The 23,081-nt window shown below is 57.5% G+C and overlaps 7 protein-coding genes across 7 annotated transcripts; 5 read left to right on the top strand and 2 right to left on the bottom strand.

Annotated features, from left to right (window-relative positions):
- Positions 1-371: 371 nt before the first annotated feature.
- SLS55_000603 (uncharacterized protein) lies at positions 372-981 on the top strand (the record flags this gene model as incomplete). The annotated part of the gene is made up of 2 exons (XM_066772114.1): positions 372-608; positions 667-981. 2 exons carry the CDS (start codon positions 372-374, stop codon positions 979-981), a joined length of 552 nt encoding a protein of 183 aa, XP_066637393.1.
- Positions 982-2,097: 1,116 nt separating this feature from the next.
- Positions 2,098-3,654, top strand: MMT2 (mitochondrial metal transporter; the record flags this gene model as incomplete). The annotated part of the gene is made up of 3 exons (XM_066772113.1): positions 2,098-2,305; positions 2,482-2,883; positions 2,972-3,654. The coding sequence occupies 3 exons, from the start codon at positions 2,098-2,100 to the stop codon at positions 3,652-3,654; spliced, it is 1,293 nt and encodes a 430-aa protein (XP_066637392.1).
- A 703-nt stretch (positions 3,655-4,357) lies between these two features.
- On the bottom strand, positions 4,358-6,528 carry SLS55_000601 (uncharacterized protein; the record flags this gene model as incomplete). Its single annotated transcript, XM_066772112.1, has 3 exons — positions 4,358-5,719; positions 5,776-6,260; positions 6,465-6,528. The coding sequence occupies 3 exons, from the start codon at positions 6,526-6,528 to the stop codon at positions 4,358-4,360; spliced, it is 1,911 nt and encodes a 636-aa protein (XP_066637391.1).
- A 1,703-nt stretch (positions 6,529-8,231) lies between these two features.
- SLS55_000600 (uncharacterized protein) lies at positions 8,232-9,486 on the bottom strand (the record flags this gene model as incomplete). The annotated part of the gene is made up of 3 exons (XM_066772111.1): positions 8,232-8,832; positions 8,891-9,190; positions 9,245-9,486. The coding sequence occupies 3 exons, from the start codon at positions 9,484-9,486 to the stop codon at positions 8,232-8,234; spliced, it is 1,143 nt and encodes a 380-aa protein (XP_066637390.1).
- Positions 9,487-12,423: 2,937 nt separating this feature from the next.
- SLS55_000599 (uncharacterized protein) lies at positions 12,424-13,518 on the top strand (the record flags this gene model as incomplete). Its single annotated transcript, XM_066772110.1, has 4 exons — positions 12,424-12,498; positions 12,525-12,606; positions 12,661-13,350; positions 13,400-13,518. 4 exons carry the CDS (start codon positions 12,424-12,426, stop codon positions 13,516-13,518), a joined length of 966 nt encoding a protein of 321 aa, XP_066637389.1.
- Positions 13,519-14,592: 1,074 nt separating this feature from the next.
- Positions 14,593-16,398, top strand: SLS55_000598 (uncharacterized protein; the record flags this gene model as incomplete). The annotated part of the gene is made up of 4 exons (XM_066772109.1): positions 14,593-14,838; positions 14,886-14,960; positions 15,016-16,056; positions 16,108-16,398. 4 exons carry the CDS (start codon positions 14,593-14,595, stop codon positions 16,396-16,398), a joined length of 1,653 nt encoding a protein of 550 aa, XP_066637388.1.
- A 1,195-nt stretch (positions 16,399-17,593) lies between these two features.
- On the top strand, positions 17,594-20,178 carry SLS55_000597 (uncharacterized protein; the record flags this gene model as incomplete). Its single annotated transcript, XM_066772108.1, has 2 exons — positions 17,594-18,363; positions 18,435-20,178. 2 exons carry the CDS (start codon positions 17,594-17,596, stop codon positions 20,176-20,178), a joined length of 2,514 nt encoding a protein of 837 aa, XP_066637387.1.
- Between the last annotated feature and the right edge of the window lie 2,903 nt (positions 20,179-23,081).

The raw sequence follows: 23,081 nt of genomic DNA, 5'->3' as shown, positions 1-23,081 counted from the left end.
TGCTTGTTCATCAGATGCTTCTTCACCACAGCTCGGCTTCCCATTTCTTTTCCTTGGTCCCTTTGCGATTTCCCTTATTGTGCCGACCTTAGCTTGGTCCCATACGCCTCGTCCTCGAAAGCCCTCATAATCATAATCCTCGCTGCCTCCTGTCGCCTTATCACACCTTGGACACCGGCCCCGTTCTCAACCCTCGAGGACCTACATCACACAACCGAAAACACCCTCTTGGCCTTCCAATGCCGAAAGAAGTCAGAGCCCCGTCTCATCCTCACCGGGTCCAGCCAATTACCCTCCCAACACAAACATCGGCCTCCAGCAAAGAAGCACGGGGAGCGGCGCAATGGCCGCCTGAGGACGATGAGCGCCTCATGGAGGCACGGAAGTCAGGCCTCAGCTGGAAGCCTATTGCGGCAAAGCACTTTCCGAACAAGACATCGAATGCGTGCCGCAAACGCCATGAGCGCCTCATGGAGCAGCAAAATGCCCAGGACCTGGACGGCGTCAAGCTCGAGGTGCTGGCGCGTGAATACATGAACGTCAGGAAGGAGATGTGGAGCATTCTGGCGGAGCGCGTGGGCGAAAAGTGGGCCACTGTCGAAGCAAAGGTACGTTGTAGACGTTCAGCTCTAGCAGGCATCATTTGGCTAACACGGCGCCTGGCAGTGCATGGAGCGCGGACTGAAGAACCTACAGGCAGCGCACCGGGCCGGACAGCGCAAGGAGCGAAACAATTACGATGGCGACAGCGGACGAGGTAACTACTACGAAGGCGACAGCGGCATCGGATACTCGGATGCTGAGAACGAGGTAGAGGACTACTCGTCGGAGGCTGGCCCGAGCCATGGCGGAGCGGGCCATCAACAGCCACAACCCAGCCCGACTGGTGGAGGCTTCCACACGAACCAGAGGGGTGGACCCTCAATCCAGTCAATGCTCTCGCCTGAGCCACACCCAGGCTACCACGCGCCACAGAGCTGAAGTGGCTGTGTAGCGGAGAAGGAACAGCAGGAGGAGAACAAGTGCTGCCTGGCGGAATGGGCCCGTGACGACCCCGGGCCGGCGGTGGAAACGAGTCTTCTTTTGTACACTGTGCCTTTCCTGTTCTTTCCTTTGCGTTTCGTTCGCTCAGCTGCACATGCTTTGTACTATTGCCTCATATACCACGGGTGGACTGGCGGAAGGCCTTCTGACTTGGGCGTTGCGTTTGGGCGGAGGCGGCTTTGCTGATTTTGACGACGATCATTGGCTGGTTTGTGTTTTGTTGCGTACTACTCGATAGACGGAAGGAAAAGACAGTTTCGATTTACGGTCGAGCGTGCAGCGGGAGATGAGCAGGGAGCGGCTAAACAGGCAGCTTGCGTAGACAAGACGCGCCATGCGGGAGCGCGGCATTGCTTCGCCGGCGCGTTCCTGGAGCTTGGCCGGGCGCGCCAAGCACTGCGCCCCCGGCAGCGTCGCAATATAGCAGTTTCGCGCTTACTTCAACGCGCCTCCCATTCGACGGCGGGGTGGGGTGGTAGAGAAATAGGAGGGTCGCCGAGCGAAGGCCGGCCGTAAAGGGCAGCGATGACGAATGCTCCGAGTGCACACCACTGCGGCGGCCTGCTTCCCGCCGAGAATCTTGTCCGCAAACCGCAGCTGTGAACCTCTGAGCAGCAACCGAACGCAGGCCAAGCTGGGGGTATTCGCTGGATTCTCGTTTCCTTGTCGCTAGCAGCTCGTCTCGCCCTTATGCTCGCGCGCATCGCCCGCAGCAATGGCGCGTCCCTGTCCGTGTTACGCGTCGTGCGGCCGTGGGACCGGCCGCGAGTGATGGCCGGCGGAGGGCCACGTTCGTCTTGCGCCTCGACCTCCCTCGTCTCTCCCACCACCGAGAGGCTGTTTAAGCAGCTGGTCCGCCGCGCCCTCTGCTCCTCGTCCACCGCCGCCTCCTCTCCCGCTCGCACCGCCTATCCCGTTCTGTCCGCGACCCTCGCCAGCTCATCCCCGCTGTCGACAGCCCCCAATTGCCCGCGCTGCTACTCCTCACTCGTCACCACCGCCGCCGCCGTCCGTCCCTCCAGCGTGCGCCACCTCCGGAGGCTCAATCCCGCCATGAGCGCGACCCAGACCCGCGAGCACATGGGGCACAGCCACGGCCACGGCCACGGCCACGGCCACCACCACCACGGCACCGATCCCGCCTTGCTGCTGAGCAGCGACAAGAACGATGCCGCGGTCCGCATCACACGACTCGGCCTACTACTCAATGTAGTGCTCGCCGTGGGGAAGGGCTTTGCAGGATACTACTGGAACAGCAAGAGTGCGTTTTCCCCCTGCTTTGCCGTAAAGCTCTCCCTTCCCAATCCTTACGCCCCCCGTGTGCTTGTCGTGAGCGCAAGAATTCGCCAGCGTCTCAAGGCCTCTAGATATTGGTGTTTTTCTTCTTTTCTGCAAGCCAGGGAAAAGTTAGCTGACCAGCGGTTCCGAACAACACAGTGCTCATCGGCGACGCCTTCCACTCGCTTTCGGACATGGTCTCGGACCTGATGACGCTGCTGACGGTCAAGTGGGCGCTGCAGCCGCCATCGGAGCGCTACCCGACGGGTTTCGGCAAGATTGAGTGCCTGGGCAGCTTGGGTGTGTCGTCAATTCTGCTGCTGGGCGGCTTGGGTATCGGCTGGAGCGCCGTGCTCTCTCTTAGCCAGCAGTTTGCCCCGGAGCTGGCCGACGCTCTGGCCCATTTCGACTTCCTCGGCCTGGGCCACGGCCACGATCACGGTCACGGGGATCACGGACACAGCCACAGCGCCGTTGACATGGCCGCGGCTGTGCCGCATCTGAATGCTGCGTGGCTGCTGTTTGCCTCGGCGGGTTTGAAGGAATGGTTGGTTTATGCGAGTACGTTCTGGCCCACCAATTCCCCACAGTAGCTCTCGCGTGGGACTGCCAATGGACTATGGAACAGCCGCTAACGGCAATACAACAGCACGCAAGGTTGCCCGGGAAAGGAAGTCAAGCGTGCTTTTCTCGAACGCGATGCACCACCGCATCGACTCCTTCACGGCCATCCTGACTGCCTGCATCATCATGGCGTCCAACTTCGCCACCAACGCCGCCTGGCTCGACCCCGTCGGCTCGCTCATCATCACGGGTATGGTCGTCAAGGCCGGCTACGAGAACCTCTTCCAGGCCTTCAGCGAGCTCATCGACGTCTCTATCGACGACGAAATCAAGTCGTCGGTCCGGCGCGCGACATCCAAGGCCCTCACCGACGCCGGCATGATTTCCTCGGCATCGGACGCCAACGAAGTCGAGATCCGCAGCGTCGGCGGCCTCAAGTCCGGCCCCAACTACCTGCTTGAACTCGAGCTAGCCGTGCCCGGCGCCTGGACCGTCGAGCAGCTCACAGGCGTCGAGGACCTTGTCCGCGCGCGCATCGGCGCCAAGGTGCGCGGCGCCAAGCGTGTCAAGGTCCGCTTCGTCGCCGCCGACAAGGAGCGCGACGGCCCGGATTTCCTGGACGAGTTCATCCCGAGCGATGTCAGCGCGAGGAGCAGTCCTGGCGGCGACGACCACGACCACGAGCATGAGCATGAGCATGGACACGATCATCATCACGAGCATAAGCATGAGAACAAGACGAATGGTGGCGTTACGAAGAGGAGATGATGTGAACAGTGTGCGAGGGGAGTAGGGAGAAAAGATGGAGGCATGCGCATCGTTGGTCTGGTTTTTGGGCTTGCTACCACCTTTGGAGAGAGAAAGCGAGAGAGAAGAGAATCAGTAGAGAAAATACCCTGTTTTTTTGTTTTGTATTACTTGTCGTTTTTTTCCTGTAGAGATGGGGATCCATCGTTCTTGATCACGTCCGTTCCCCTTCCCTAGCCCAAACATCTGGGGCGGCCTGCTGTCCTTCTCAATCGGTTGGAGAATCTTGTTGATCGTTTTTGCTTGATTAGACGACGGATGTACGGAAGTTGGATGGCGTTTACGGGGAGTAGTATGTCTATGCTCGGAAGGCTGGCTGCTAAAAAGAACAATATGAACATTCCTACTTAAACTTGGCTGCAAGCGCGAATGAAAAGGGCATCTAAGAGACCCGTCCCTGGTGAACACGTAGGCCGCCGCACCCGTTGGATGTTATCACAGTTTTTACTTTTTTATTTTCTTAACTCAAAATTTGCATCCGAGAATTTGCTCCAACTCCAACATGTTTTGTAAAAGTTTACCACAGAAAAGAGATCGTCTAGTGAGTAGCATTACATTCCTTGTTACGTTACCAGGGCCGTTGCTAAAAAATCGAGCTAAGTCTATATCAATCTTTCAAAGAAACGAAGCAATTTTTGATCGTCACGTCCAATCGAATCCTCCACTACTCCTCCCCAAACCTCTTCAACACCCACTTCTCCGCAGCATCGAATCCCTTGAGCGCCTCGGCGTACCGCTCGAACACGCCCTCGCGGTAGCCCTCGGCGATCTTCTTGACGAAGCCCTCCTCGTCCCAGCGCGCCTCGATGAACTCCTCGAAGGTCTCGATGCCCTCGCCGTCCTTCTGCTTGTAGTTGGCGACGAGCTGGCCGCGCGAGCCCGAGGCGAGCTCGGCCTGCAGCTTCTGATGCACCCTGCGCTCGACGCCCCAGACGGCCTTGTACGCGGCGCCCAGCGCGCACGCGTTGCCGCCGATGTCGAGGCGGAAGATGCCCTCGGCGCCGCCGAGCACCTGGCCGCACAGGTCGGCGATGGCCGCGTTCTGCGAGCCGCCGCCGACGAGGTAGACGCGGCGCGGCTGCGCCGGGAGCGAGGCCCCGCTCGCCGACTGCTGCGGGTGCACGAGGCTGGCGCTGCGCAGGCGGAGGGACAGGAACTGTGACTCGACGATGGCGCGGGCATCGGTGGCGGGGCCGCCCCAGCGGGGATCCTGGTCCGAAGGGAGGGGCGTGAGGGCGGCTTGGAGGTCTGCGTGGGAGGGAGACGAGGGGTGCTTCGACGGGTCGTACAGGAAGCGCCACGTGCCGGCCTTGACGTTGGGTACGATCTCTGGGCGTGGGAAGTAAAGACCGAGCTTCATGGGGGCCTTGGAGTCTGATGCCGGCTGGCCGAGGACGGCGTCCGAGAGCGCGGTCGAGTTGTACTTTTCCCAGGACTTTTCGGGTTGACCGGCGAGCGCGTTGAGCGCATCGCGGACGTTTTCGCGGGCGAGGCCACCGTTCTTGTAGCAGAGCATGAACATGTAAAGGCCGGCTGTCGTCGGGTGATTCATGAAGTGATACGCTGGGTCGGGCCTGTACACAGGCGTGCTCATCAAAAAGGTCGTGCTCGTCCCAAGACTGACAATGGCGTCGCCCTCGCGGAGAGGAAGGGCCAAGATAGTGGCCGGGTTGTCTCCAGTGGCTGGGACGACTTTGCAGTCCTTGCTGAAGCCGTAGCGGGAAACGAAATACGGGCTGACAGCACCGAATGCCCCGCCACCGTCCTCAAAAACAGGGCCAAGCTTCTCCCTCAGAGCAGCAACGCCAGAAGCTCCACCAGCACAGAGGGTAAGAAGACCCTCGTGCCACTTACCGGCGTGAATGTCCCATAAGTTCATTCCGGTGACGTCGCTAATGTCGATGGGAGCAATTTTGCCCAGGAAAACGGAGGAGATGAAAGAAGACACGAGCGAGACCCGAGACGTCTTAGCGTAGTGATCCGGATACTTCTGACGATACCGCATGATCTGGGGACCACTGAACCGCTGTTCAAAGAATTAGCCTGTGGTGTTGAGATGGGGACTGTAACTGCAGAACCTACGTGGTGAGCCTTGCTCCCTGTAACTTCCGCCAGCTTCTCCGGGCTGCCCAAACACTTATCAAACTCGTCGCACTGCTTCTGTGTGCTCGCATCCTGCCAGTTTGGGCTGTGCTCATGCGCGAGCACACCGAGCTCTTGCACGTCCTTCCATTTGCCATCCGCACTCTTTCCGATCAACTGCTCGGCCAGCCCTTTACCGTCGTCCAAGCTTCCCATGGCCTTTTCGGCATTGAGGCCCCAGAAGACTGTTCCGTGCTGCATACCAGCGCCGGCGAGGCCCTTCACGCGGCCGAAATCCAGACCCTGGGCTTGAAGACGCGAGAGCACCAGGTCCAAGGCCTCGAGCCACATGGCGACGGGTGCGAAGATCTCATTTTCGGCGGGGTTGGTGAGCACGCCTTTCTTGATGCCGTGGTGGGCGAGGTCGGCGTCGAAGTCGACGAGGGCGGAGTAGGCGAGCTTGAGGTCCGAGGACACGACTAGGCCTGGAGGAGGGTAATACGCGTCAGCGCCTAGTTCCGGTAGAGGATTGCCTTCTCAGGACGGCTGAGGAGAAATGAAGGTGAGAGGTGGGAATGCAGCTGTGGGAAACGTTGCAAAGTGTAGTTCGACGGCGGTGCAGGGCCAATGAGATGAGTGGCGACCTGTGCGCGGGACGCCGGAGGAGAGAAAAGACGGTGGGAAGATACATTTGCATTGCTGGGTCGACAGGTCGAAGCCCATATACAGGTCGCCGCTCGTTGTGTCTGCCATAGCTGCAGTTGAAGCTGTAGCGCAACACGGTTGCACAATGAGGGGATCCGTGAGGTTGGGCGTTTGTACTTCCGGAGTTCCGTGGCGGGTTTTATGTGACGGCCAGGAAGCAGTTGAGCAGCAGGAGCGAAACCTCAGACATCAAAGCTGCGGGGCCCCGTCAGGATATTATGGTGGGACAATTGGACGATGAGGACGGGGAAGGAAGCGGGGACTCGGGGTTTGAGCGTCAGGTGCGCAGGCTGCGGTCAAAAAAAGTACCCGGTGGGCGGACACGATAGCTGTGACACGGGAGTGACGTGCAAGCCCGCAGCCAGTAAGACGTGGGGCGCGAGCCAGGGTTTGGAGCTCCTGGTCTCGCTTATCAGCCCTGTCCGTGCCTGACCCTTTAGCCGGCCCCGAAATAACAAACGCCTCCCCAATCGCGTGTCCTGCCGACTCTGGCCTTTATCCGGCGGGATGGCCAAAACCGAGTTCCTGGTTCACGAGCCTGCAAAATCACCCTCCTATCGTGGTCTAGACTGTGGTGTTGAGGTCTGCCCGCTCAACAGAGTGGCGGTGTAAAGTCATTGCCGCTGCAGCAGCCCCGGCCCTGTCAGCGGCATCCACCAGCTGCGTGCTCCATCCGCCCGCCGGGAGCTTGCCATCGTGAGATCCACATTGGCCGGAGCGACGTGATCGTCCTTTGACCTTGTTCTACCCACATCCTTCGCTTTCTACACAGCGTCTGTCATGCATACGTCAAGAATAAGAGCAGTAACACTGCGTATTTTCGAAGATCAACAGACCAATTGGCGCTTTCCGATGGCTTAGGGAAATACACCCTCCTTTCTGCCGGACAGTGTACGACTGCCGCCGAATAGGGAAGGCCGAGCGGCAACCGTTCGGAAGCCTCTGGAGCGAAGGTGATACAAGACTTACATCTGGGTACACTTGCAGCAAAAGCCATAGCAAATTCATGTGCCTCATCGGACAACTTGCGCCTTATGCAAGGTCTCCGGCGTATAGATAGTAGAAAATTTTGGATAACCATTTCGACTGCCTTGACTCGTAGCCAGGTACACAGTACATATCGGTCCCACTTCCAACATGTCTCCACCTGCATGTATGCCCCGCATGCCGTAGATCGGTGCAAGAAACCCACTTAACCGTCAGGAACAGGCCCAGTACAGCCCCCTCTCGCAGCCGATGGCTAGAGCGAAGAATAGCAGAACATGGCGTAACTATGCCTTAGCTCGTTCTTAAAGGAAAATAATAATAATACGTAGGTAGTTAGAGCTATCGTCCGGACGATAGCTTTAACTACCCATAACATGAGCAAAAAACAGATCCACACTAGCCATCGGCTGCGCGAAGGAGCTGTATCAATTGAGTATAGGGGCTATTCGCCTGGTATTGGAACAAGGCAAGAGATAGCTGACTTTATTTGTCGGGATGTTTTTGTTCACAGTAAGCGCTTCCACTACCCATCGCTTTTGCGGTCTTGAACGCCTCGACTTATCAAATATTCAACATTAGATTGTTAAGGAGAGTCGACCTGCCTCACCTCTTGCCAGAGAGCGTCAGAGACTAATTTTCAGGTCAAGAACAAAACGCCAAAGCCCTCATCACGAGGACTGAATCCGGGTATACCACCACCACACAAATAAACTGGCGAGAATTATTGACATAGAAAGGGAGCCTCCAGGGCCCCCGAGAATTATTTACGCCTGCCTCAACGGCAAATCTCCGCTCCCATTCAAAGAGTTGTACGCCTTTGTCCTTGGCGTTACAGGGTACGGGGCTGGTGCTGGTAACGGGGGACTGGGGGAAGTGGTGTGAACCGGTGACACTGGTGGCTGAGGGTAGTTCTGCATCTCCCATTGTTGTCTGCTCCAGTCGACCTGACCGTCCGGTCCATAATGCGTCATTGGCGCAGGTTGCACCGGTTGTATCGGCTGCGCGCTTTGCGGGCTGCCGTAGTTCTGCTGCCATTGCGCGTATGAGCCACCGGGGGTAAACGGAGAGCGCGGCGGATACGTCGCGCTAGGCGGGCCGTAGGGCGTATGCTGAGCAGCGTACGGCGAAGTAGGCGCGAAGGCCGGCGAGATCGGATGTCCCTGTTGGGCCCAGTATTGCTCGTTGGTCATCTGAAGTTGTTGTTGGTGTATGGATGCAGCTTCAGCGGCGAGCTCGGCCTTCATCGCCTCGAACTTGGACTTGCGCTCGGCCTTGGCGTGGACTCTCTCGTCATGCTGCTCTCGTTGAGCTTTGGTAGGAATCATGGAATGGATGGCAAGAATGAAGAAGATGCTGAATAGTACACTGTTGGTGTTGCTACGTTAGTGGGCGCAGTACGCAGAAAGAGAGGGGAACAGCTTACATCATCAGGCAGGTGAGCACGAAAGCGCTCTTTGCCTGCAGGCAGTACCCCTTCAGTTGCGAGGAGGTAGCCACACTGCAGCTCTTGCCGATGTACCAGGGAAGCCCGGTCGAGGGGCGCCGCGGGTCAATGGTATCCTTGCCGGACTGGCCATAGGCACTGTAGGCATACAAGGCGATCTCGAGCGCATGCACGAAAAGCGAAATGATGGGATAGAAAACATGCATGACGAACATGGGGATTTTGGTGAGCATGATGAACATAGAAAGCACCGAAATAACGAGGTTCCATGAGGTAATGCTATCACCAATGTCAGCTTGCGTACCAAATTAAGAGCTGTCGGGGAATACTGACAATTGGTTCCAAATGAGCGGCGTTTTTACAGGTCTGTAGTTCGCCTCGGCATATAGTACGGTGTTCGGGGCGCTGTTGTAGCCCAAGTCGCCGCCCTCCTGCCATAGCTTCGTCCGGTACAAGTTTGGATTGGCGATACCGAAGAGGGTGAGCACGGGGACGGTCAGGGCGAATTCGAGAAGAAGCAGGCCAAGCATGATCTTGCGGGTGCGCCATGTGCGCGAGATGAAGAAGCCACCCATGGTGCCGTTGGCTGTCGATGCTGCACTTTGCCGCCGCTGGAGTTTTATGGAAAGGCTGAAACGGACTCCTGGCGATAAGCTGCAGGAGCTGGTGTCGGGGCCGAGGAGCTGCTGCAAGAAGGCAGTCTGCGCCGAGACGTTTCGAGGTCGAGTCTGCAGTCGCCGAGAGCCAGCCGGCGGCGGAGAGACGAGCGCTGGAGCGGGAATGCGCAGCGCTTTTGGCGTGGGAGAAGGCCGAGGGAAGAGAGCTCAGTCAGTTGGAGCGACTCGGGCGACGCAGGGCTTTTGGCGGCTGGGCCTGGCTGCGGGCCCCAGGCGGGCGAATATCATCTGCGGGTCAGCCGACGGCCAGCACGCAAGCTGCCGGGGTCTTGCACAAGTCACTGCCGAAGCGCGGCCTGTGAGAGCTCGCGGTGCAACGCGGGCGAGGGCAAGAACGTGCATTTGCGCCCTCGTTGGCTGCGGCGACTGGGCCTGCGGGGATGCGCGGTGATGGTGGCGCTTACAGGCCCGCCAATGGGAGCGCCCGAGGCTGCGCGGCATTGCCAGAGCACACGCCCCGCTGTGATCCGGCTAGCCGCTTGAACGCCTGGGTTCGGCGGCTACAGACAGGCACAGGCGTGACAACCCGCGAGAAGCTTTGCACAACATCGAAGCTTGCGCCCCTCCCGGCGATTCGAGCCTGCCCAGTTCACGATCATCACCCGGCGATCTCCCCATGCCCGCGTCAGCCTTCTCAGCACTTGCAACTTCATACGCGGCGTGCACTATCACCCTTCGGAGAACTCGGACAAAGTGCCAAAAGGGCACTCTGCAGTCCATGCGCGCCCTGTGTCTATTTCTCTCCATGTCTCTCTTACTAAGGTTCATTCCTTCTTCTCCACCTCATCTCTTACCACCACTTCTCACAAAGCACTCGATCAGCGCTCATCCCCTGCTGTGCGCGCAAAAAGCCCACCAATTCATCCGTCATCTGCGGTGGCCCACATACGTAACATACTGTCTGTCTGCCCTGTGCATCTCCCAGGGCCTCAAGAACGTCGCTCGGAGCCAGACGTTGATAACTCAACGAGACTGCCGCGTCCTCCAACCGTGCGTCTGGAAAGTCGTGCCTGCTTCCACTTGCTCCGCCTGTCAGGAAGAACCTCAACTTCAAATGGTCGCGCCTGTTCGAGGCGATGTGCATCAGTCGATCAGCGAAAAGGATTTCGCCGTCCGTGGCCTTAGTGGTGTAGATGAATTCCACCGACCGGGGCATGCTATTCGTATGGTGCAGCTGTGAGATAATGGAGATCAAAGGGCTACCGATCACAGTCAGCTTCTTGGTTTTTCCGATATCAAAGGCAGGGGACTGACTTGATCCCCACGCCACCGGCGATAAAGACAGCTTTCTGGATTTCCTGAACTGGTATTACGGTTTGCGGTGGAGGCCATACGAAGCTGCCGCCCACTCTAACCTCGACCGCCGAACCGAGAATCTCGGACTGAGGTCGCCAAAGCCATGCTGCCGGTGCGTTTGGGCTCTTCTGAACTGCGAGCTCCAGGTAAGGACGAACCGCCCCATTCTCCTGCTCAACCGGATCGGGGTCGATGTTCAGAGATGAATGAGAATTGGATGCCAGCGGAGTAGCATGTGCTGGTGCCGAGGTGATAGTAAATCCTCCGGCTTGATCTACTCCCGGGAGGTAGACATCAAGCCACTGGCCGGGGAGGAACTGTCTGGCACGATTTACATTAACATGTATTTGGAAGCGATGAATTACCTCTTGGGATTTTTTGCATTCAAGGATATTGCAAGGCAGTTGCGCCTATATGGGGCGTTCATGATACAGGTGTTGGAAATCTCTCACCTTGACTCCGTCATCTGAGGCACGCAATTTGTATAGCCGGATGGTGGCATTTATCTCATCGATTTTAGCGAGGCGAAGAGAATGTAAATTTGGGTCACGAGGCTCGCTGGCGGTGCGATCAACATGTGGGATGCTGTCGGTTTCCCCCTTCATCGTAGATGCCGATGCAAATGGAGCCCGGAGGATAGCTCTCACGTCTAAGGAGTGCTGATGCCCACCAGGGCCAAGTAAAGGAGGTCTTGAAAGAGGGGCAAGGCTGTGGCGACTAAATAGACGGCGAGAATTGAGCATAGCGATACATAGACAGAAACTTGTGTCCGGGAGGGTCACCTGCAGGAATACAGTGGATGTAACACTTCTTGTGGAATGATGGCGAAACGTGGTGTTGCAGACAAGCGGGGAGTGCGGGGACGGAGGCTATCGATAAAGAAGTGATGCCTCAGGCATACCAACTGGATGGCTTGTCAGGGATTACCTAGGTACAGCAAACGAGCCCCGGTAAGGGTGGACTGGAGTTAAGCTGAATTTCCATGGAAATCCAGCTCTTGCCCATCGTGCGAAATGCACTCTTATTAGGCACACTAACATGTAATGTTGACCGGATCCAGCCTCTTGACTTCGCATCCACTAGCTAGACATTACCTGTGACTATCTATTGCCTGTGAATAACCCTCGCTCGAACATGATTCAGAACCAGAGCGAATGACAGCATTTCGTAAACTGCTGCAGTCGACGCAGCTGGCAGGTAAGTTTGCTGTCTGATGCAGTTGAGAGCCCCGCCCCGCTAGGACAGAATCCAGGCGAATCAGACCGTACAAACGGACGGAAGCGGGCCGGTTTGCATTTTGCCTAGGGTCACGACGTTCAAAGATGGCGTTGACAGGATCGTGGGCGCTGGTGGGCGGAGGCTAGCCCGTAACGTTGTACTGTACTTATCGATAACCGAGGGTCGCTCGTTCACATGAAACTGAACAACCCGGCTTCGTCATCGCTCCGCCAACCTGACTGTCCACCTCATCTAGCGCTTCCTGCACGCCGTCACCTGTCCCTGCCCCCCGACTGTGCTGCTCTCCAAAGCTCGCGCACCATGGCTTCGTTCACCACCGAAGAAGGTTTGCACACCACAGAAGATGCCGCCAAGCTATACACAAAAACCTGGAAGGTGAGATGCCTCTCCGGATTTAACAGCTCGTAGCTGACTTTTGCTTCCGCAAGCCTACAGGCGAGGTGAAGGCACGTCTTGTCTTCGTCCATGGCTTCAGCGACCACTGTGAGCTCCGGCGCCTTCCCGGCTCATGGCCAACCGCGCACTGACCCCGTGTAGGCAATGCGTACGGCGCTCTCTTCCCTACGCTCGCTTCCAAGGGCATAATCGTCTACACCTTCGACCAGCGCGGCTGGGGAATGTCTGTTAGAAATCTGTCCCAGCGCGGTCTCACCGGTCAGACCCCGGTGGTGCTCGGAGATATCGCTTCGTTCATTACTGCTCTTCCAAAGCATTCGGCGCCGCTCTTCCTCATGGGCCACTCCATGGGTGGGGCTGAAGTCTTGCACTTCGCAGCAACTGGTCCTCCCGCGGTGCTCCGTACAATCCGTGGCTTCCTCGCTGAAGCTCCGTTCATTGCGCTCGCTCCTGCGTCCCGACCGTACAAGATCACAGTGTTGCTTGGCCAAATGGCTGCCAAGGTTGCGCCACACAAGCAGATGGTGAATAAACTGGACGAGAAGTTGCTGAGCAGAGACCCGGAAGTTCAAAAGGAATACATCGAAGACCAACTTTGCCATGACACTGGGACGCTGGAGGGTCTGGCCGGAATGCTGGATCGCGCAGGAACGCTAGAACGCGGAGAGGTGCGGGTACTGGAGGGAGCCGGCGAGGGTGGAAAGACAAGGGTATGGATCGGCCACGGCACAGCAGACGGGGTAACAGAGTTCGAGCCGGTGAGAAAGATATTTGAAGACTGGAAGGTGCAGGACAAAGAGCTGAAGGCTTACGAAGGATGGTTCCACAAGTGTAAGTTACATGGACCTTGCATCTTTTCTTCATGTTGCTAATGGCGCAGTGCACGCGGAACCGGGCGACGACAAATACACATTTGCAAATGACGTCGCCTCCTGGATATTGGCAAGGTCTGGAAGCCTGAGTCAACTTCAAGAGGCAGGAACGAGGTCGAGACTTTAATTTGAGTAGCGCTGGTGGGATTTCTGTTCATGAAGAGAGAGGACGATGATCTCTGTTGGTAATGCGAACAGTCTGGGCGGAGGAGAAACCCGAGGGCATGGCGCATCCTGGCATAATGGAAGCGATCTGGCCGGAGCCCTAGCTAAGGATGCCAGTCATTTTGACGCGAATGGTTGTGTATTCGCTATCACTCAGCGTGCAGATCGATAATGATATGCGGGATCATCCCCAGCTCTTGCTTTGACCTCCATGGAGGAAGACCGACTGCGAACGCAATGCAACTTCAATGCGATGACGCTCTCGACGTCACTTTGCCAATCTGCAGGCTGTCGGCACCGCGGCCGTACGTGCCGTTGCATCGTTTGCCGCATCTGGTGTGGTTGTGGAGTGGATGTTTGGGGAATACCTGCGAAGAAAGTTCGGCGATGGCGGGCGGCCGGCGTCCGTGCAAGCGAGTCTTGTTTAACGACCATCGTCCCGCCCGTTGGAAGGCAAACGGGAGGTCCGTGTGGCTAACGCAGTGGTCCGAAACACAGGCTGCCGTCATAGGATTCGCAGGAGCTGCCATGAGCGGCGCAGGGATGGGAGGGCGGACGTGGTCGAGCAGCGCAGCGGCTGGCTGGCGCGCTCTCGATGACGGGTTGGCCCGCGCGCCGGCCGGCGGAATCTTTGCTTCTGCTGAAATTCGTCTACTGCCACCCGCACGCCCTCCATCTCCAACACACCCACACAACCGCACCCAACCTCCAAACCCGCGACTCCCCGCGCTCGCCTTCATCTCCGCGCTGCCTTGCCGCCACTTGCAAGCTCTTTTCTCGCGCGCTCTACCCCCACTCCCTCAACATCTCCCGCTTGAGCGTCGCTGCGCATCTCCATCCCAATTAGCCACCGCACGCGCGACTGACAGGTTCGCCGACACGCCCGCTGCATCGCGCGCGCAGCTCTCGGTGACGACGCGTCGCTGACTCCTGGCAGATTGTACAAGTCGTCGCCTTACCTTAACATATAAATCGGTCACAACTGCTGCCCTCCACTCTCGCGACACCCACATTCTGTACCTTTCCAACCGGCAAAATGGCAACTGAGCAGGCAGCCATGTCCATTAACGGCACCTACGCCGCCCATCAGGGTCAGGCATACGACCAGAACTACGCCGCGCACAGTGCCAACGCCGCCGCCTACAGCGCCGCTCACCAACCCACCTCCACTCCCCAGTCTACCAGTTCTAACAGCGCTGCCGAGATCCCCAAGGATGAGGTTGGCTGGTACTTCGTTGAGCAGTACTACACCACCCTTAGCCGGACGCCTGAGAAGCTCTTCGTAAGTGTTCGCTCTCCCCGCGGGAAAATTGGCGCTGACAGCAGTAGCTCTTCTACAACAAACGCTCGCAATTCGTTTCTGGTGTTGAAGAGGAAAAGGTCGACGTTTCAGTTGGACAGAAGGTATGCATTGGAATTGCTTTAGAGGAGGGTTCGATGGAGTGCTGACGATGAACAGGCGATCAACGACCGCATAAAGGAGCTGGACTTTAAGGACTGCAAGGTCCGCGTTACCAACGTCGACTCTCAGGGTTCTGACTCCAATATTGTCATCCAAGTCATCGGCGAGATCTCCAACAAGAACCAGCCGCATCGCAAGTTCGCCCAGACCTTCGTCCTTGCTGCTCAGACCAACGGCTACTTCGTCCTGAACGACATCTTCAGGTATGTCAAGGAAGAGGAGGAAGAAGTTGCCGAGGAGGAGGCTGCCCAGGACACCACTGCTGCCCCCGCTGGCTACCAGGAGCCTGCCCCGAGCGCTCAAGAGCCTGTTGCCGAAGCTCCTGCGCATGAGGTCGTTGCCAACGAGGAGGAGGCTGCCGAGGTCGACAATAAGCTCGAGGAGATTCAGAAGGAGGAGACCCAGCGCACCGTTTCCCCGCCTCCCGCCCAGGCCAATGGCACTCCTGTTCCCGAAGCCGCTGAGGTCGTCGAGGCTGAAGAAGCTCCTGTCGCTGCCGTCAGTGCCCCCGAGGTCCCCACCACCGAGCAGGCTGCCGCCGAGGTGGCCGAGGAAGAGGCTGCTCAGCCTGAGAAGCCCGAGGATCCTGCTCCTACTCCGGCTCCCGAACCCGCCAAGGCCGCTCCCGCTCCTGCCCCTGCCGCTCCCTCCAAGCCAATGAGCTGGGCTATGAAGGCTGCATCTGCCAACAAGTCTGTTGCTCCTGCTGTCCCCGCTGTCCCCGCTGTCCCGGCTCAGACCGCTGCTCCCAAGGCTGCTTCTGCTCAGGGCAAGTCTGGTCCCGCACCCACCGCCCCCGCCGCTGCTGCCGCTCCCGCTGCTGCCAGCTCCGCCGATGCCCCTGCGGAGACCCAGCAGGACGGCTGGCAGACTGCTGAGCACACCAAGCGCCAGTCTCGCATCCAGAGCCAGCCCTCTGAGCCCACCTCGGTCCGCGCCTACATCAAGAACGTCTATGAGAACATGGACGCCGAGGTGCTGAAGGCTACTCTCTCCAAGTTCGACAAGATCACCTACTTCGACATCAGCAGGCCGAAGGTAAGTTTACGCTCGGATCTGGCTGTAAAGGAAATGCTAATCCACTGATAGAACGCTGCTTTCGTTGAGTTCGCCACCCAGGATGGCTTCAACGCCGCCGTTGCTGCCAACCCCCACACCATCAACGGCCAGACCATCTTCGTCGAGGAGCGCCGCCAGCCCGGCGGACAGTTCCAGCGCTACCCCTCGCGTGGCGGCTCCATCAGCCGTGGGCGCGGTGGCGCTGACCGCCCTGGCCAGGGCCGTGGCGGCTTCAACAAGGAAGGCGGTCGTGGCGGCTTCACTCCCCGTGGCAGGGGCGGTGCTTCGGCCCCCCGCCGTGGCGGCAACGCAGCTGCTTAAGGCAGTCGGGTCCCAGATTCGAATTATTTCAGGTGGTCTTTTCCTTTTGAGTGTATCAATTTTCTGTTCTTTTGACTCGACGAATCCTCGGTGGTCACGAATTATGCCTCAGGCTTCTCTCTTGTATTCTAGGGCTCTTCGCGGAAAAGCTGATCTGATTCGGGTAACGGAAAAGTATGGGTTTCATGCACGAGTCGTTGCTTTTTTCTACCTAGCATAGCGATTTTGCTTTTCACATCTCCTTTCGTTTCCTTTGGGAAAAGCGCGACTTGGCTAAGAAGGCCTCCCGCCGGCCATGCGGTGTGGAGGAGGTAATGGCTGTGTTGGGTCACAGTGGTGGTGGTTGATAGACGTGCTGGAAGCAATGTACAGCTTCTTTGAAATCGCAGGCTTGGGGGGCGGAGGGGGGCGATGTAGGCTAGATTCGGGAGCCATGTGTATGTATAGTTGCTCAGCGAATAGCGACAGAAAAGTACCAACAGCCTTACCATTCGCAGCGCGTTTCAAGGGTTTCAGAGCGAGGACGCCCACGGGTCTGATCACAGTACAGCTCCTTCGCGCAGCCGATGGCTAGCGTGGATCTGTTTTTTGCTTATGTCATGGGTAGTTGAAGCCATCGTCCGGACGAGAATGTCGAATTAAAAATTCTATATATACGTCCGGACGATGGCTTTAACTACCTACGCATTATTATTTTTTTTCTCTAAGAACGAGCTATGGCATAGTTACGCCATGTAGTTCTGCTATTCTTCGCGCTAGCCATCGGCTGCGAGAGGGTGCTGTAGGGTCGCGCGAGCGGGATCCCAGCTGGGGGTATCGCTAGCGCGTTAGGCAGCGCCGCGGCACCTGACACGCTTCACCTCGCGCCGCTCACTCCAGGGTCAGACTACCTACAACCCACCTCTCCTTTCACTGTGTCGCAGCGCGCCTGCAGCCTCCCGCCACGGCCATCTCCTTTTCCCTGCAGCATTGCGAGTTCGGCGTCGTTATCTGCCCACCGCCACCCAGCTATAGCTCCCTCGTGGCCCCTGCGCAGCGGCGGGGTACCGCGAGATCGTCATCTCCATTCGGCCAGTCCATTGTGCTCCCCCTCGACGAATGCCCGGCCACCACCTGCGACCTGCTAAATAGTCCACGCCTCTCCGCCGCGGATGATACCACAGCGCGACCCCAGCGAACTAGCGATACTACCATCATGAGGCCACCAGCCGGCGGCGACGCTGCCGCACCTCCGCATTCTTCGTCCCGCCCGCGACTCGCCCGCAAGTCGAGCAATGGCGCCGATCACGTCTCCAACCCGGCGCCTCCAGCCGCCACGGGCCCGGCCGGCCCCACGAGCTTCTTCCTGCGCAGCGAGGAGGAGATGCAGCAGAGTGCGCACGCCGCCAGCAGATACGATAGCAGCAGGGAAAGCACCTATGGCGTCCAGAGCCTCGATGATGCGCTCGGCGCTGCTTTCGGCGATAAGGGAACCCGCGACCAGGCAGACAAGAGCACTTCCCCAAAGCCGCGCTGCAGAGCCGACCAGGCGAAGAAATGGTCCAAAGAGGTTGCGCAGGTGCAGAAGGAGTTGCAAGACGTCATGAGTGGCGCAACAAGGCCTCAAGCCCCCGCTCGCAACTTGTCCGCGGGCACACTCTCGTCGCAGCCTCCGCCCCTGCCTCTCACCCCGGTGCAATTCGAGCTTAGCTCCGGTCCCGCATCCGATCTACCGAGCACTCCAAAGAGCGTTAGCCTGAAGAGCTTCAGGTTGTCCGACGAGGAAAGCCAGGCTGATGAAGCGGCGAGTCAAGCCATCGTGACAAGCGACGAAGAGGATGACGGTCTTGCGGAGAAGGAGGAGGTTGAGGACACTGTGCCACAGCTGGTGATGCCCAGCATTCAAATGCCAAAGAGACGACCCTTCACGGAGAAAGGAAAGACCTTGGGAAGATTGAAAGTGCTGATTGCTGGAGAAGAAGGCGAGTTGTTTGCAGCGCTGGTCATTTGAGGCTCGGCTAACTGATCTCAGGCGTTGGTAAGACCTCTCTCATTAGATCGATAGTGCAACTCTGCGAAGATATCGTACATGTCGATCCTCTCGCTGCCAGCCCATCTATCTCTCAATCTGCCGACTTTCAGAAAGGCAAGTCAAAGCGCAAGAAGCAGCGCGCATCGGGCACAGCCAGCATCACCGAGGTGTACGCTAGCACGCGTGCCTATCCAACATGGTGGTCGGATAAGTTAGATACAGAAGAGAATCGCACATTGCGGAGGCGAAAGAGCATGGGCGATTCGGTGCTAGAGCGCAATCTGTGCTTTATCGATACTCCAGGCATCGATTCGACCAACAACTCGCGGGCACAGACAGACCCGATTGTTCAATACATCGAGTCGTTGCTTCATCGCAACGCGTCACTCACGGCCATGAGCGATAGTGACCTCCTCGGCATACTTAGCGGCAATGGCGGGGTTCACGTCGATGTCGTGTTTTACATGCTGAAGCCCTCCGATGGTGAGCCAACACCAGGAGAAACGTATGCACACAACATGCTAACTCCTGTAGACGCTGGGCTCTCGCGAAGCATCGAACACATCCGTCGCCTTTCTTCTTTGACCAACGTTATTCCTCTCATTTCCCACTCAGATACCCGCGATGAAGAAAAGATTTCATCTCTAAAGACTACTGTGCTTCAGCGTCTCCAAGCCGAAGGCGTGCGTCCATTCCTCTTTGGAAAGAGCATGGAAGAGGCTTTGAATGCCGCCCGAACCTCTTTCGACAGTACTGTTTTCCCAGACTCAAACCCTTTCTTCGAAACGCCAAAGGTGGTCTTCACTCCTGGTCCCTTCGCAATCACCTCAGCATCAGCATCTGACAGTGAGATCATGGATGCTTCACTGCTCATGTCTCCGGATTACATCCAACCACTTGTTCCATCAGAGCTCGCTGCTCTAGTGAACCAAGTCTTCAATCAAGACACAATATCGTGGCTACGGCATTCTGCAGCCAAGAAATTCCTCCGTTGGCGTAATGAGCGCATCCAGGGTGAAAGTCTTACCATGCATGGTTTTGGACTGAACACCGGCGCTGCACCACAAATGGTCCCCAAATCAGCCCACTACACTGGCCGATCTTCCTCGTATCAGCCATCTGCTACTTCATCTATCCTATCCTCTCCGTCGCCTAGCCAGGTTCTCATCCCGCGACCAGGAACTGGCAGCACCGCGAACACGCCATTCTCACCGATCGCATCCTATACCCACATAACACCCGCTTCTCCCAGCAGCGCAACCGGTGGCAACAACTTCGCAGTCACCCGCTTCAACGAGCAAAGTCATCGCGAGGAGCGGATGGCACAGGCTCGGCTTGCCAAGTGGGCTGCAGATCTACAGCGAAGCCTGCAGAACGAGCGTCGCCGCTTCGAAGAGCTGGAGCAGGAGAAAAGGACCCGCTGGCTGCTCGATCAAGTGGGCAGAGAGGTCCTGGACGGCCGCATCGTTCCCGCCGACGATCTCCAGCCGCAGTACGACCCGGCTCTGTGGTCTCTGACGCGCCAGGCGGATCTGGACGAGCGCTTGAAGAGGGAGTCAAGATGGTCGTCGAACAAAGGTGGAAAGTTGGATCCGCGTGATCCTCTTGGCTTGTGCGATTGGAGCGACGACATGAAGAGGGGCGGCTTGATAGTCGTGCAAGTGCTCGGGGGCGTCGGTGTGCTGGGCGCCGTGGTGGTGGCGGTTTGGCAGTGGAGGAGCCAGGGCAGTAGTGGGCTGCTTGGTGGCTGGCTCAGCGCGAGCGACTGAGCCGCGACCGGACCTGCAAGGCGGCGGTTGTTTGGTTACGAAACCCACCACCACCTTGGATGATCGAGATGGGAGCATACGTCTTTCTACGAGACAAATGGGTGCAGAGCACGATTATTTTCCTTTTCTATGGGGGTTTCTTCTTTCTTTTCGGGGCATCGACGGACGGACGGATGGATATGATGGCTGGACGAAACGAACTTAACGGGGGGAGCTAACAATGGCTGGCATGACATCCTTGCATGATACCCCGGAGGGCGAAAATGGACCTTTTGTTGACGGCAAAAGACACTCAAGGAGGGTAAAGGACTGGTGGAGGGGAGGGGGCGCTGGGGAAAGTGCATTGCCCCTTTTTCGATTAGCTGCAGCTCATCTCGAGGTGAAAGTGGAGTTGAAAGCTTTCAGGTTTTTGTTTACTACCCCTACCCTTCGCATCCTCTCTTTAGTCGAAAATCTCTTCCCCTAGCTTTTACTCGATCATGGATTCTTTTCTTCCACCTGTGGGCTCTCCGAGCTTCGTGCGTCAACTGCTCTGGTGGTGGCATTTATATAGCAGCTAGGAGTTTTCTATTTTTGGTTTCTCAAATGAATAGCAATTGTATTGAGAAAAGAATCGAGTCTGATTTTTACTCATGCGGGTGCGGGTGCGTGTGTGTGTAGGTATTTGTGGTGTAAACTGTCGAGGCAACGAGGCTCCCTCAGGTGTATCCTCTTTGTTCTCCTTTCTCACATGCTGTAAGTTGTTGCTATGATACGGGATCTCGGACGCAAGTTTTCGAGGCTGATCACCAGTGCAAAGAAGCCCAAGTAAGCGTGTAGCGGTCCGGGAAGGGAATATGCAGCCTAGGCAAACAGCAAACATGACGTGAACTATAGCTTGCAGGCTCCACGCGGTCTTAGTAGCACCCCTCCCTGCAAAGGACTGAATCGAGAAGCAACTCTTACATTTGAACTCAAGAAAAGTTGCAATGCCAATGCAATTGTAGCATAGGAGAAGGAAGAAAGGACTCTTTCAATCACACACCGCCAACCCTCATGCTTCCATCGAAACCAACCGACGGCGGCAAGACAAAGGAGCTTACACCCGCAGCACCATTTCCTCCCACAATCCCTGGCCACAAGACACATACAGACACACACACCCACCCCCAACACACACGTACAACCTCTCCGGCTCACCACCACGGCGCCTTCAACGCCCCAATCTGTTCCCTCGGCCCACCCAGCAGCAGCATGAGCTCCCGCGCACCGTCACTAACCTCCCTTCCTTCATCGACTCCTGGCGCTTCCACCGCCGCCGAAGTGGCAGAATCCTCCAGACCGCAATCGCCGCTGAAGGCCGTCAGAAAAGCCCAGTGCTGCCCCGTTGCCCGCAGAATACGCATGCGCTCCTTGCGCGCATCTTCCAGCATGCTCACACGGTCCGAGACGTTGAGGGGTTGGTAGCAATGGTAATAGTGGCGGTGCATATGGTGGTGATAGCAGCTAGAAGAAGCGCTGGGAGTGTCGTCACCAGGCTGGCGAGGAGTTTCGCTTTCGCTTTCAGTTTCTTGCGTCGTCGTGCTATCTGGCAGCGAGTCACCTTTCCCTGGCACCGGCGGCTGTAGTCGTGACAAAGCAGAACAATCGTCGCCCTGATCAGAGCGCTTGCAACCGGCGTTGTCGTCTTCTTGGAGGCTCCGGGGCGGCTGCTGTGGCGACAACACCAATGGCGACCCTGAATACACTGACGAGGAGGTGCTAGCGGTCCTGGACGCTGGTACTGAAGCGTCGCTGTACGGTTGCTGAATCGCAATTATGGGCGGCGGTAGGGTAGCCATGTTGGACGGAGTGCTGAGGAGCGGGCTGTTGAGGAATGCTAGGTTGGCGAATGCGGCTTGATCTTGCTCCTGTTGTCTCTGTTCTGGCCTTGCCGTCATCCTCTCGGCCGCTGTTGGCGTGCAATCATCGTCGTCATTATTGTCCTCGACGCTATCATTCTTCGTTGCTCCCGTCGCCACTGCTGTTGGAGCCATCTTTGGCGACGAAGTTAAGCGATGGACAGAACGCGGCGGTGGGCCCGTTGGGGATGGCAGTGGAGAGTCGGGGGGAGCAGGTTCGGGAAGGACATGTCGGTTGATTGTATGGCTGTGGGCCGCAGCGGCAATGGCAGCCATAGTCGTGGGAGAGTGCGAGGGCGAGGGTCGGATGAACAAGGGTGATTCGAGGTCGAGGGGAAGGGAGTCATGCGGTGGTAACGTGAAGGTGATCGACGGTGGAGACAAGCTTGTTTGCGGTTGTGAAGGGTGATGTGAAGAGGGAGAGGCTTCCCGCGAAGAGGACAGCGCTGAGGCTGGTAGGGATAAAGTTGGAGACTGCACACTTTGAGTTGTTGCAGTTCGGCGCGGTGGAGGCTCTGATCGTTGAGGCGATATGCTTGCCTTCTCAGACGGAAAAAACCGTCCTTGCTGAATGTACAGCGGTCTACGCAAAGCCGAGGACCTAGTTGAACAGGTTGGTTTTCTCTTCAGAATTGGCGGAGAGTTGTCGGACCTTGCACTTTCCGTTGAGCTTGGGGCTGCTGGCAACGCTTTCGTATCTTCGCGAGGAATGCTCGTTGCAGCCGGGCGCTGGTCAACAAGCAGGATTGGCATAGTAAGTGCCGTCAGCTTCGTGAGTTGCTCATGTTCTAGTTCCAGTGCGGCACGTGCGGCAGCACGCGCCATGTCCGTAGAAGAAGGGCGATAGTCGAAAGGTTCAGGCGGCACTGGAGGGGAGAATCCGTCCCCACTAAGTCCCAACCCTACTTCCGGGTTCACTGAAAACAACGGCGGGGGTGGAGGTGGTGTTTCAGGTGCTCTAACGATAGGGCCCCTCGGGTCGTCACGCTGGGTCTGGAATAGGGGGCAGAAGCGACCCTGCTG

This window comes from Diplodia seriata, assembly GCF_021436955.1.
Source record: "Diplodia seriata strain FDS-637 chromosome Unknown scaffold_1, whole genome shotgun sequence".
NCBI lineage: Eukaryota > Fungi > Ascomycota > Dothideomycetes > Botryosphaeriales > Botryosphaeriaceae > Diplodia > Diplodia seriata.
Note: the sequence above shows the minus strand (reverse complement) of the source record. Positions and strands in the feature narration are given on the sequence as shown.